Source organism: Carassius auratus, chromosome 24 (genome assembly GCF_003368295.1).
Source record: "Carassius auratus strain Wakin chromosome 24, ASM336829v1, whole genome shotgun sequence".
Lineage (NCBI taxonomy): Eukaryota > Metazoa > Chordata > Actinopteri > Cypriniformes > Cyprinidae > Carassius > Carassius auratus.
The window spans coordinates 14,531,713-14,545,838 of NC_039266.1; the positions used below are offsets into that span (position 1 = coordinate 14,531,713).

Genomic DNA, 14,126 nt, shown 5'->3' on the forward strand with positions numbered 1-14,126 from the left:
CCAGTAAGAACTCTTAACTGCTACATTTTGAACTAGCTGGAGTTTGTTTATTAAGCATGTAGAGCAACTACCCAATAAAGCGTTACAATAATCTAACCTTGAGGTCATGAATGCATGAATTAAAGTTTCTGCATTTAACACTGAGAACATAGATCGTAATTAAGATAGATTTTTAAGATAAAATAATGCAGTTTTACAAATGCTAGAAATTTAGCTTTCGAAGGGAAGATCACTATCAAATAGCACACCTACAGTACATTCCTACATAACTGATGATAAAAACTGACAGAGCAATCATTAAGTGTTAAACAGTGTTCTAGGTCATTTACTGTGGAGGTTTTAGGCCCTATTATTAACACCTATGAATTTGTTTTTATTTTATTTTTTTTTCTCAGAAATTTTAGCAAGTCATCCTGATTTTTTTTAAAAATATATCAACAATGCATTACATTAGTTTTTCAAACTGGTATTTTTCGTCAGGTCACAAAGAAATATAGAGTGGATTATCTTTAGAAAGTCTCTTTTAAAGAGATAGAACTTAAAGGCTGGACTGTAATTTCAGAGCACCAGACATTAATTATTCATAATTGCTGGTAATGATTCAAAAATAAATGTAACAACATATGGCTGTCTAAAATCCTGTTAATTTAATAGTTAAATTAGTTTTTTTTTTTTTGTATTTAAAGAAAAAGCATGGTTGACCACTTTTGTTCATGGACCTCTTTTTCCAATCTGCTTTCCACATATCTGTGCTGTCATAAAAACCTTCCCATTAATTCACAAACTCTCCTTCAAAACCACACACTTACAACCAGAATCAGATGTTGTGGCGTCTATCCTGTGTGTAAAGCATAATCTTCTGTACATGTGACTTGTGTGTGTTTATATATTTTGTTTTCCTGCAGACTTTTGTGTGCAAGCGCATATGGAATTCCAAACCAGCAAATAACACCAAAACTCAACACAAGTCCAAGTGTATAAAGTATGCTTTAATCTAAAAATATATTTACATTGGCGATGTATAATATACAAAATATGTAACGTATGCAGGGTATCTTTTCTACACAAGAACCCTGAGCTCACTATACACTTTCTATAAGTGGTCAATATAATAACTGGTAAATATGCCCACATAGAATCTATTTTTCCTAGTTAATGAACTGATTTGGAGGATTCTGTGGACTTTTATTAGCTAAAACTGAGTAATAACACTATTGTTTGTTAGCAGAGAGTATTAGCAGCTAAAACAAAACAACACAAGTGCTGTTAATGATAGATTCTGTGAAGTTTTCGATGGAATTCTGTGGGCTTAGATTCCATGCATGTCTTCTGATAAACAGCATACTTTGATCTTTAAACATAACAAAAGATCTAATCAAAGATGTCATAGTGGAATGTTTTTGGTTAATGCATTAATCTTAAGGCCAAAGTACTTAGCTTTTTAGATGGGTGCTTCATTTTTTGATGGTCATCATGATATGACCCACTTACATATATATATATTAAACTAATACAAAACAAATGTATTTCACAAAAATTAAGACTGTTGAAGAATATGACTAATACTAAGGAAAGAGCCTATAAGGCAAGACTATTAAATAGCAGTCCCAAACAATGTTTTGTTAATACAGTTAAGTTGGTATGAGCTACCACAGTCTTTAAACATATACCAAATGACACAAAGTATTTTTGGATCATAGAAATAACATGGTGGATATGCAATAAGCCTACTAACATGAACTGTTAATGAAACGTGGAAACTGAATAGAATGAATATCACCTTAATGCAAATTCTTCCCAGCTAACACACGCAGTACAAGTTATGTGATTTATCATTCATGGGTTGCATGCTCTTAGTTTTTATGCTTTAGTGAAGTGATATACAGCACCACGCCACGTGCGTGCGTGCGTGCTATAGGGTAGTGCATGCTACAAATACAGTGTAACATCTGGCAGGACAGGATAGTGTGCTTTTCTGAGGTGAGAGACTGTTTCATAACAAGTTACAAAAATAATTAAATTCAATACTTTCTCTTGCAAACATGGGGACTCTTTAGACAATAATCGCACAACAAATTTGATATTATATGTTTGAATATTTGAAAATTGTGACCCATCCCTATTTGAGAGGGTTAAAAGATACCTGCAACTCTAGTTTAAATGACTGGAAATGGTGCAGACATTGAGCAAAAATGTAACTTTCTAGTGAGTTTGTTTTTAGTGCCTGTGTTCATGTAAGTTAACAAAGAAAAAGAAACGTGTTCAACTTAGTACTCATGCACTAGCCATCACATCAAAACTGAATTATACTTCAAACTTAATGAGCATGTACATGACGGTTAATGGTTATTATTTTTAAAACAATGTCCTGGAATATAGTTGGCAGTCCTCATTGTAAATTTATTGTGGTGTCATATGGTGAACGTACTTGTATCTTCATTGTCCGATGAAGAGTGAGTGTGAGTTTGTGTGCCTGACTTAAGGGAGATCTCGACAGTGGGCTGTTCATTGCCATGGCGGTACCCTCTTCCTGTCTGCCCACAGCGCTTGGCAAGCTTCAGAACATGCATTTTGAAGGATGAGCCAATAAAGACATAGAGCACAGGATTCAGGCAGCAATGCGTGAGGGCCAGACTTTCAGTGATTTGATTGGCCCGGTCAAGGTTTTTGCTCACTTCACATTCTGTCACTAAAATGTAGATCACATCCAGGGCTCTGACTAATTTTACAACATTATAGGGGAGCTGGGTCAACAGAAATGCACCCACTACTGCTATTAAAACCCGAAAAGCCCGCCATCTCCTTCCACCACGTACACCCGCTGTTGCAGCTTCACCCAACACAATTCCAACCCTGCAATAACAAAACATCATCACCAGGAAAGGCAGAAGAAAGCTCAGAGACACTTCCAGAATTTCCAGAGTTGCTTTAGCTGCCCGCGCCATGCTGTGTGGGTAAACTGCCCGGCAGGCATTACGCTCACTTGAGTGCTGCTTCTTCACGGTGTAGAACACCATATCTGGCAATCCAAGGACAATGGCAAGTCCCCAAACCATGAGGCACATGATTATCCTCTGCCTGCGGGCGTTGCTCCTGCTTGGGGCGTTGGCGGTGGTGGAGCCTCTGGCTAGTGCACGATAGCGGTCTATGCTAATGCAGGCCAGCAGCAGCATGCTACAGCTGAAGTTAGTTGTGTAGAGAGCTGAAGTGATCTTGCAGGCTGCTGTGCCAATCTCCCAGCCATTCACTGCATCTGCAGCCCAGAAAGGCAGTGTCAGGAGCAGGAGGAGGTCTGCGAAGGCCAGGTTGAGGATGAAGACATCCGTCAGCGTCCGTAAGCGTTTGTGGGAAAGGTAAACTAAGATGACCAGCGAGTTTCCGGCCAGACCCAGGATCAACGCAATGGTGTAGACGACTGGCAAAAAGATCCCAGCGAAAGACCGAACCTCTTGTTTGTCACAAACTGTGTGGAAGTCTGGAAAATCCTTGTCGTCATAGTCACTGTGGTTGGAACTATTGTCATGGTCATGATAATGATAGTCATGGTCGTAATCCAAAAGTGCACTCATAATGATCCTATAGAGAAAAAGAAATGTAAACATTAATAATGCTAGATTATTTTTTTGTTTTTGTTTTTTTAAATTGTTCACTGAAAAAAAAAATTCACTCAGATATTTATATTTTACAAATAATAAAAAAAAAGCAAGTAACACATTGAATTAAACATAACATTTTGAAGTAAAAAGACTGAAATAGTATTTTCTTGTAAAATTAAAAACTTATTTTCCACATATTTTTCAACAGCTTATATTATTCAGTTTAAACTTGTTAAAATTGTGGAATTCTTTACCTTTGGTTCGATGGTAGAAATTTATGTTAATCATTCAGGACATTATTCAGATCAGCCACAGTATTGCTGGTCATTCCAAATCTATTTCTGTTTAACCGCTGATCTACTCTAATGTAATATGCATATTGACATAAGGTCAAGTTTTCATTTTAAAGTTATTCCCTCATCCCCTTGTACCTTATAAAGGTACAGTTTTTGTAAAAAAAAAATTTCTTTTTTAAAATGTAAAAATTTAAATAAGAATTTAATGATTGACTGTGCTTTGCAGTTGTACATGTGCTGCCTTCAAGCCATGTCAGAACAATATGATTTTATGAGATTAGTGTGCATGAACTGCACTACGATGTTGGGAAATTTTCTTCTAGCTCTTTACTTACTTTCCCTGGAAATAGTGTCATTTCAGTTTGAATCATGGCAGAACCAACTGTATGGTTACAAAGTTGTGAAAATTGGCACACAAATAGAGGCTGAACATTAACCACATCAATTTTGGAATCAAAACTTGCACTGATGTTTGGAACTTAAGAAAGTTTTAATTGTGATTTTTGGTGGTTCAGTTTAGTTTGTATGCATTTGCTGAAGACTAGCTTTTTGTGCTTATTTAGCTGGTCTACAGCTAAATAAAAAAAAAAAAAATGTCTTCTAAAAAAATCTGCTACACACTAAATGTGCCTTTTAATTTTGTTGTGTTATAAATCGTTTTTGTGGTAAAATCGTCTTCTGTGTAAGTAAAAACAATTCTCACATCCATTTGTTTCCAACAAGAATGGCATTAAACATCCTTTACAGTTACATAAAATCTGAAATACATCTGAAAGAGCTTTCCTACATATTTTTTATGATTTTTTTTTTTATCATGTTTTAGACTCTAAGAGGGCAAAATGGGTACTAACATTTTAAATTTGTGTGTTAAGCAGATGTTATCCAAAGCAACTTTAAAAATAAACAAAGCAATCTGTCAAAACATATTTTTACCAATTATAGAAAATATATAAATATGTTGAAGAAAAATAATATTGTATTATAAAAATTTACAGTCTAATACAATACATTTTATCTGCATTCAGCTTAGGTTATTTTTATTGTAGAAAGAAAATGTCTCATGTTTTTTCTCTGCATTAAAAGCTTGTTTTAAGGGGAATGGACATTTATTTAGCAAATTATCAAATATTCTGAATTATGGTATTTGTAGGTTATCTTAAAGGGGGGGTGAAATGCTATTTCATGAATACTGAGTTTTTTACACTGTTAAAGAGTTGGATTCCCATGCTAAACATGGACAAAGTTTCAAAAATTAAGTTGTACGTTTGAAGGAGTATTTCTGTTCCAAAAATACCTCTTCCGGTTTGTCACAAGTTTCGGAAAGTTTTTTTCGAGTATGGCTCTGTGTGACGTTAGATGGAGCGGAATTTCCTTATATGGGTCCTGAGGGCGCGTCTTCCGGAAGAGCGCGCGCTCCCGTATAGCAGAGCAGAGAGAGGCTGTGCACAGACAATCACTGATCACAGCGAGAGCGTCGCGAAATGTCACAAAAGGAGTGTGTTTTTGGTTGCCAGGGCAAGACAACCCTGCACAGATTATCAAAGAAAAAACAGCATTAAGGGACCAGTGGATGGAGTTTATTTTTACAGAGCATCAACGGAGTTGTGCAAGTGTTTGTGTTTGTTCCCTGCATTTCGAAGATGCTTGTTTTACAAACAAGGCCCAGGTTGACGCTGGATTTGCACATCGTTTATTTCTTAAGGATAATGCAATCCCAACGAAAAAGGGTCAAGATCGTGTGTTGGAACCGCAGGCGGTGAGTAAAACTGCTTCAAATATCTCTGTGTTGTTAACTTAGCTATCAGCGCGTAAGCACATCAAGCAAACAACATGCGATGTTGTCATCAAACTGCACGAGTAAAACTGCTTCAAATATCTCTGTGTTGTTAACTTAGCTATCAGCGCTTAAGCACATCAAGTAAACAACATGCGATGTTGTTATCAAACTGCACTTTCCACATGTAACGTTACAGCTTAAAAAAAAATTAAAAAAAAAAAAGACGACAAAGTGGAACTTAGTCATTTTCCAAAACCGCTAAGCAAATATATACAGTTTCAGTACATACCACATAGAGAAGCCTTTGCTGAAGCTGCTCTTGTTAAATTTCAGCCTCTGGATCTGTGTCACAGCTTCCAGACGCGCTCAACACAAAATCCTACTGGCGCTCATGATTCTTTAGCTCCGCCCACACGTCACGCCTCTAGGCACTCGAGTTTTTCCGGGAAAAATCGGTACAGACTATCTTTCTCTTATAAATATAATAAAACTAAAGACTTTTTGGATTTATGAAGGATGCAGTACTACTCTATATGTACTCAAGATTAACAGGATATTGAGTGAAAACGAGCATTTCACCCCCCCTTTAAGATTCAGCACCTTAAAATTCACATCTGTCTATAATAATGTCAGCAAAATGTTGTAAGACTCTGCACAGCCAAACAACTACAAAACGATTACATTTTAGATGTCTCTGCATGCTTTATCTATGGACATATTGTAGACTTAGTAGCTTTGCTATAGTTTGTCTGGACTGAAGGGGAGTAGAAATGCTCACTGCTGGTCTTTTTCGTTGTTTGCATTTCTAAACCCACTGATCTTTGGCTTTTGCCAGCTGCTTATCTGGAGTTCCACACAACACTGAGTGTACCTGCCAATCTGTAAAACACATGCTTGTTGTTTAATAGGGGCATGAGTGGAGATGATTTTGTCTTTCTGGGTGATAAGCAAACCAGCTGTTAAAAGAGCTATAGTTGACGCATATTGCTTTTCGTACTTGTTTATTGTCTATTCGTATTTACCATGTTAATTTATTTTTCTATGCTACTTCAAAAGAACCAGAAAGAACTAAAATGTTTAAAGCATAAGTCAAAAACTATTCAAAAACGTCCTAGTGATCAATTATGAACTGCACGTCTCTTCCAGAAAAGCCACAGTTGGGTTGAAACTTGTACCTTGGAAACCTTTTGGCTCCTGTTTTAGAAATGTTAATGAATAACAAAATATTTATCCATGGCCTTTTTATTTTTTTGTTCTGTACTAAATTTCTGAACTTTAATCTTCTTTTGTTTTGCTGACATTTAAAATTTTACTGCACATTTTAAACTTGTACCAATAGACTAATACACTATTAAAGCATTTCTGTGACGAAATGCATATACTTTATTAGGATTTTATTTGAATTTTGTGTTGTTGTAGTCGCTAAATAAATAGTTAATGCAAACATCAGCAGACAATATATACATTTAAATGGATAATTCACCCCAAACTGAAAATTCTGTCTTCATTTTCTTACCCTCAAGTTGTCTCAAACCTGTATGAATTCCTTTCTTCAGCTGAACACAAAACAAGATATTGTGAAGAAAGTTGGTATCCAAACCATTGCTGGTCCCCATTGACTTTCTTTGTTTGGAGAAAAAAAATCCTATGGAAGTCAAAGGGGACCAGCAAATGTTTGGTTACCCACATTCTTTCAGGGCTGTCATGGGGCAGTCGTGGCCTAACGGCTAGCGAGTTGCACTTGTAAAGCGAAGTTTGAGGGTTCAAATCTTCGGTCCAGAAGGATTGTAGTTGTGGGGAAGTGAATATCCAGCGCTCCCACCTTCAATACCACAACTGAGAAGACACCCTTGAGCAAGGTAGCCAACCCCCAACTGCTCCCTGGTCGACCGCAGCATTGGCTGCCCAGTGCTCTGGGTGTGTGTGTGCGTGTTTGTTCACTACTTACTGCTGTGTGTTTGCACTTGGATGGGTTAAATGCAGAACACAAATTCCAAGTATGGGACACCATACTTGGCCACACATTATTTTTATTTTATTTTATTCTTATTTTATATAATATAATATATTATATTATCCTGTTACTTTAACACTGCACTGGTAAATATGTATGTATATTTAGCATAAGAAGGAAATTCATACAGGTTTTGAAGAAACTGCGGAGTAACTCATGAAAGAATTAAAATTTTTGGGTGAACCACAAGTATCCAAGTGTAGTTCATTACATTAACAACATGTTCTGTTAACATTTGACAGTGCCAAAGTGTTTTATTCTATTTTATATGCATTTGTATACGGTTAATTAAAAAAGTTACCGTTTAACTGTTAATGCGGAATGTCTGATGCTTTAGAATTAATAAGCATGTAAAAAGGTGATCTATTGTTCTTATTCCTGAATCCATTACAGAGTTTGTATTGTCGTATTTTATTACTTAAGTCTATCATGGAGCTCAGGTTATGTTAAACCTTTTTATCCTGTTACTTTAACACTGCACTGGTAAACCTTCATTCCATTCTGCTTTCTCACTAGCATACATAAACAAGGTTTTTATTTTTGCAAACACAGTTTTCATAAAATGTGTTTCTGATATGTGTTTATTTTGAACTTTACCTTCCCTGTCATAAACCCATTTTGAAGATCGGTAAGCAGAACTTTGCCTTGGCTAAATAGATGACAGTGAAGGAAACTAACTGCAGAAGAAATCCAACAGATAAAATCCAAATACTGACTAAAAATCATAATAAATGTACGTTACCATAATTCAGAGTATGTTGTAACTTTAATGGGAATTTGTTTGCTGTATTCTTAATCAAGTGTTTACTTTCAATAATGATTTTCTAAAGTTATGCCTGTCCCGTGTTGTGACACAAAGTGATCAAAACCTTTAACTTTGAGTTACCCACAGTTTTGATGTAAATGTGAAATGCAAATACAGCAGTGTGTCTTACCTCTGTAGCGTCTGAGTCGCACTCTGTCCTGGAATGAGCTGCCTTCAACCTAGAGAAGTGAAATGCTCTGTTGATAATTGCAGCTGGGGCAAGAGGACGGCCATGGGTGTGTGTTTGCGTGTGCGTCAGAGAAAAAGATTTGTAGAGGAGAGAGAGAAATGAGGCGAAAAGAGTTTGAGAATATAAAGATTAAACTCCTTTTGCAGGTTACAGAGACCCTCTTTCTTTGAGCGGAAAAAATTTGGTATATTCATAACAGAACACATCAAAACTCAACACAACATATAACATATCTCCTGTAAATTTTGTAATATATACACACATTAAAATAATGTCTTATGCACTTGTATTGTTGTCAAACTACTTCCATCGTCAAGAATATTCCTGCAGCAAATGTGGTTCTTTCTCTTTCTTTAAGTTATATATTTGCATGAGCATATGATCTGACTCTGAGATTGTAATGTGAATAGTTGAGTGTCACACCCAGTGCATAGGTTTACATTGTTAACTTTATGCACCCATAATAAAAGGTGCTTCTGATGTTACCAGGTCATTCATAGAAGCATTTGTTTTTCATGCATGCCAGAATGCATACATTTATGAAAAGGAAAAAGAAAACTAAATCATTGTGATGCTCTAATCTGGATAAATCCTGAAAACTGGAGGAATAGATTAGAGGTGTTTTTTTCTCAAATGGCAGTGATTTCCTCCATCAGCGCCTGCAACTAGTTTGGGAAATACTAGATACAGGCGCTGATGCAGGAAATCACTGTGCATAATGAAGTTTACAGTCTTTTAACCGCTCTTTCCTAAGTGCAGTCATTTGAATTGTTTGCGTAGAAAAATAGATATTGTGATTTATTTTTTAAAGAATGTCATGTTCATTGAGGATATTAGCTGTAAAGGGTGAAATAAACTGTTGAATGGAGGGTCTTGTTTAATTGTTGTAATTCCTTGCAGTAGCTCATCTGTACTAATCCTGTTATTTGAGAGTGCTAGCATTCCAGAGGCCCTGCGTGATTTTTTTGTTTGATAGAGTCTGGCCATCATGGCATGCACAGTGCAGCGTGCAGTCGCGTGTTTGGTGGCTTGTACGGGGACAACCTGCAGACATGAAAGGACAAGTCTGTTATATCACACCCTGAGAAACAGCCTGTGTTTTCATCAGAAAAATTACTAAAATAAGGACTGTTGCCAGCACATTTACATACACACCCACACACAAACATGCATGCAAGGCTGACTTGAGTTAGTGACTAACTGTTCCTTAGGAGAAACACTTGTCTTTCCAGAAATTGTGAAGTGTTGAGTTTTTGTTTCAAGGGTGTGTGTGTGTGTCTATCTGGATCTAAGGTGTGTCTCTGTTATGTGTGGAATTGTGGATTCAACGTCTTGTCCAAGTGCTCTCATAACGCATGAGTCACAATGTCAGAAAATGCTGCCTTGTGGGAGGTTGTGGGTACTTGTGTTTTAATTTTCCATGGTTACATAATAACCTGCTGTTAAATTGTTTGTTTGTCTGTGAATGTATTTAATTTGAACTATCTTTTAATTTACGTAGACCATTGTAACTTTAAATTGTTTTAACATGAACTATGTGGGACTGTGTTTATTTAGTTGGATTGGTTTACTGTAAGTGTAATTACAGTAGCTTTATATAAAAACAATAGTGGTTTATGGTAATCCCCATTTATAAAGGTGCTTATGTTCATAGGTAGATTCTCCTTATTCTTGTCATGTTTTACACCAGGGGTCTCATTTATTAAACGCACCGTAGATTTCATCCTAAAAGTGTACGTAGACATGAAAGCTAGATTTTGCATATGCTCAAAAGTTTTCAGAATTATAATAACCATGCGTACACCAGAACCTGCCCAAAATCCCTTTATAAATCCTAGTCAGTGGAAGATTGTGCGTATGTTTATCTCCAGCCATACTCTTTCCCAAACTAACCATATATGGAGCTTACAATGCCTAGTTTTACTATGCATAACCTCATCTGAATATTATTACTGTGCATATTACCATCCACGGTACACCATGTTTAACACTGTCAAATGTACAAGACATTAAAGAAATATGAGATATGGACTATAAATGTCATTTGTGCCATACACATTAATTTTCATTGCTAAAATAATTTGGCATTCTTTTGTTTTAGAATAAATCAATCAAAATATCCATAAAAAAAAACAATTTAGAATACAACTGGCCCAATAATATTTCAGTTCTTTAAAATAATAATAATAATAATTCAATTATTTCAATTATTTGAATGCAGTTTTGCTGATAAGGATGTAATGCAGTGTTAATACAATTATCTGACTGTGCATCATTGACAAATTATTTGAAAAAGGAAACTTGCAAATCTTACTATTTTCTTCAAGTTGTATCTTTCAAACACAGCGGTACTTTTCATAATGTTGTGGAGATGCCTTCACATGACATCAACACTTCGCTGTAGCTGTGGTTGTACAGTAAGCTATTATCATTGGTCCCATTCAAACCGGACAATAGACCATTCCACCGAATCCAGCAGTGTCTGCCACAATATAGTAATAAGTGCACATCATTGATAATTGTTCTTGCTAAGATTTTTTTTTTTTTCATAACATGAGATGTGCAGTTTACTTGAAAAATAAATTACTGTGCACCTATTGCAATCTTTGCTATCATCAAAACATAACATACCACAACAAAAGTAGCCTAATCAAGTGCATCAACCACTAGTCTAAATCCATATCATTTTGGTTTACCTTCAGCATAATGACTTTATGTAATTTCAGTGCTTATCTCCATTAACAAGAGTGTAATATTTAATGTAAATGCATGAAATTAAAACAGTGTGCAAGTGCTAAAATATTCCTTTCAAGTTTGTTTTTTATAAATCCCACCTTTTACATAGGAGGTGAAGTTTTTCTGGACATTCTTTCTTTCTTTCTTTTAAATTGACATATGCAGGTTTATAAAAACATTTTCTGTCAATGTGGGATATTTTGCCCTGCAGGCTTTTATCACATCCAGAACTTACTTATACATACACACTAAACTGAGCCTTTACTCTTTTGATCTGGTCAGTATCATATTCTTATGTCCTTTACAGGATACTGGACAGTAAACAGAAAAGAATGATTGTGGGACACACCCCTCATCCCCTTGAATCACAGATTGGCCCCAGGCCTGTGCATGCTTCACTTTGCTGTAAATTATTACAGCTCTGAGTCATTATTTGCATTATGGCGGTCTGTGAATAATTTTAGTTAAAAGGGCTTTGAGCATTGCATGTGTTTGTGTGTGTAAGTGCATGCACATGCTAGTAACTGTAGTGCATATACATGTACAATAAAAACTTGTGCTACACTCAGCAATGCATGTGCAAAATCCATGTCAGTCTGAGAAATAGCTCCCTCTAGAGGAGAACCCTCAACTTTTAACAAACTGAAATTCATAGTGTTTAATCAAAATTATTAATCAAACTGAGTTCTGATAGCTCAATTACAGAATAATTCCCTGCTGGATTCCAAGACATAGGTGCATTATTAGTAATTAACAAGCAGACATAGTTACACAAAAGAAAAAAAAAAAAAAAAACAGTACATGCCTATGTCAAGTCACCTTTATTTATATAGCACTTTATAAACAAAATACATTGCATCAAAGCAACTGAACAACATTCATTAGGAAAACAGTGTGTCAATAATGCAAATTGACAGTTAAAGGCAGTTCATCATTGACTTCAGTGATGTCATCTCTGTTCAGTTAAAATCAGTGTTGGGAAGGTTACTTTGGAAATGTAATAGGTTACAGATTACAAGTTACCCTATTTAATAGTAGTGTAACTTTTTTAATTACTTTAATAAAGTAATGTAACATCTCAGTTACGTATGTAACCATGGTTCCCTGAATAGGGAACGAGATGCTGCGGTGACGTCACCTGCTATGGGAACACCTTCGGTGTGACAAATGTCTGAAGCCCTATACCATCCCGCCAATCCTATTGGCCAAATAGCGCTTGGCACTGCCCTACGCATGCGTACGCATCGTATACCTGGGTGCCGCGTGCCATTTCACTCAGATTTCATGACTGAAGTAGAAGAATGCTATCAAGGTACGGCACGGCCAGGACCACAGCATCTCGTTCCCTATTCAGGGAACCATGGTTACATACGTAACCGAGATGTTCCCTTTCATTGGTCACTTCGATGCTGCGGTGACGTCACCTGCTATGGGAACGCTATACCAAAATGCCTGATGTACCTGATAGCTGGGATCTGAGGAAGCATCTGCTCAAGCGGAGAGAACCCGGGAGCCAGGAGCCATCCTCACATTCAGACTGTAGGACTTGATAAAAGTGCTCGGTGAGGACCATCCTGCCGCAGCACAGATATCATCCATAAAAGATCCACTGAGACAAGCTTGAGAAGAAGCCACAGCTCTAGTGGAATGAGCTTTAACTCCTAAGGGCGAAGTGAGTCTGTGCCCCTCATAGGCTAAAGATATTGCCTCCACCAGCCAATGGGACATGCGCTGTTTGTAACCTCATGGCCTTACTCTTATGTCCAAACAGACAAACAGCTGGTCAGACTCACGCCATGGGGCTGTACGATACACATAAGTCTTTAAAGCCCTAAGGGGCAAAGACTTAGATCTTCTGACCCCGCCTCAGCAGGGGATAAAGCCTCCAGGAACATTTGCTGAAAGCGAAAGGGATTAGATGCGACCTAGGAACATAATTAGGCCTCGGTCGCAACAACACCTACACAGATCCCGGTGCAAATTCCATGCACGAGGGTGAAACAGAGAGAGCCTGTAAATCCCCAACTCTCTTGAGGGAGGATAAAGCCATAAGAAGAAGTGTCTTCAGAGTCAGGATTTTATCCGGTACAGTTTCCAAGGGCTCAACAGATGGCCTGATAACCCTGCAACACAATGGATAAATCCCATGAAGGACTCGCACGGGGCGGAAAGGCCTCAGCCGTCACGCACCCTGTATGAAACGAGAAACCAGTGGATAACGGCCCACTGAGGTTCCGTCTATATATTTGTGGTAAGCTGAATAGCTGCCACGTAAACCTTAGAGTGACTGGCGTCACTCTATTCGAAAAACGATCCTGAAGGATCTCCAGCACTGAAGCCACTGGGCAGTAAATTGGATCCACATTAAGATTTTCACACCAGGTCGTAAACAGTCTTCACTTGAAAGCATATAAGCGTCTCGTAGAAGCTGCTCTAGAATTCAGTATAGTCTCGGTAGTTTCAACAAAAAGACCGGGACATACTAACTCACTCTGAGGTAGAGGTAGAGGTAGAATCTATGTGAAATAGTAATGTCCAACCAACTCAATTTATTCACTTTGCTTCAACTTAAACCGGTTAAGTTAACTCAACATGTTTTGATTTATTACAATCTAGCCAAATTTGTTTCACTCTATCAACATAAGGAGGTTTTTTTTTTCAAATTACTCATTTCAATTATGGATAGTGGTTCCACACAATTAGTTCTAGTTA

The 14,126-nt window shown here is 37.0% G+C and overlaps 2 protein-coding genes across 2 annotated transcripts in view; one reads left to right on the top strand and one right to left on the bottom strand.

Moving 5' to 3' along the window:
* The window catches only part of LOC113042359 (acyl-CoA dehydrogenase family member 11), a 106,521-nt gene that overhangs the window by 49,270 nt on the left and 43,125 nt on the right, over positions 1-14,126 (top strand).
* On the bottom strand, positions 2,345-9,021 carry ackr4b (atypical chemokine receptor 4b). Its single transcript, XM_026201163.1, has 2 exons — positions 8,619-9,021; positions 2,345-3,576 (listed from the first exon to the last, which is right to left on the bottom strand). The coding sequence occupies exon 2, from the start codon at positions 3,567-3,569 to the stop codon at positions 2,412-2,414; it is 1,158 nt and encodes a 385-aa protein (XP_026056948.1). The 5' UTR covers positions 3,570-3,576; positions 8,619-9,021; the 3' UTR covers positions 2,345-2,411.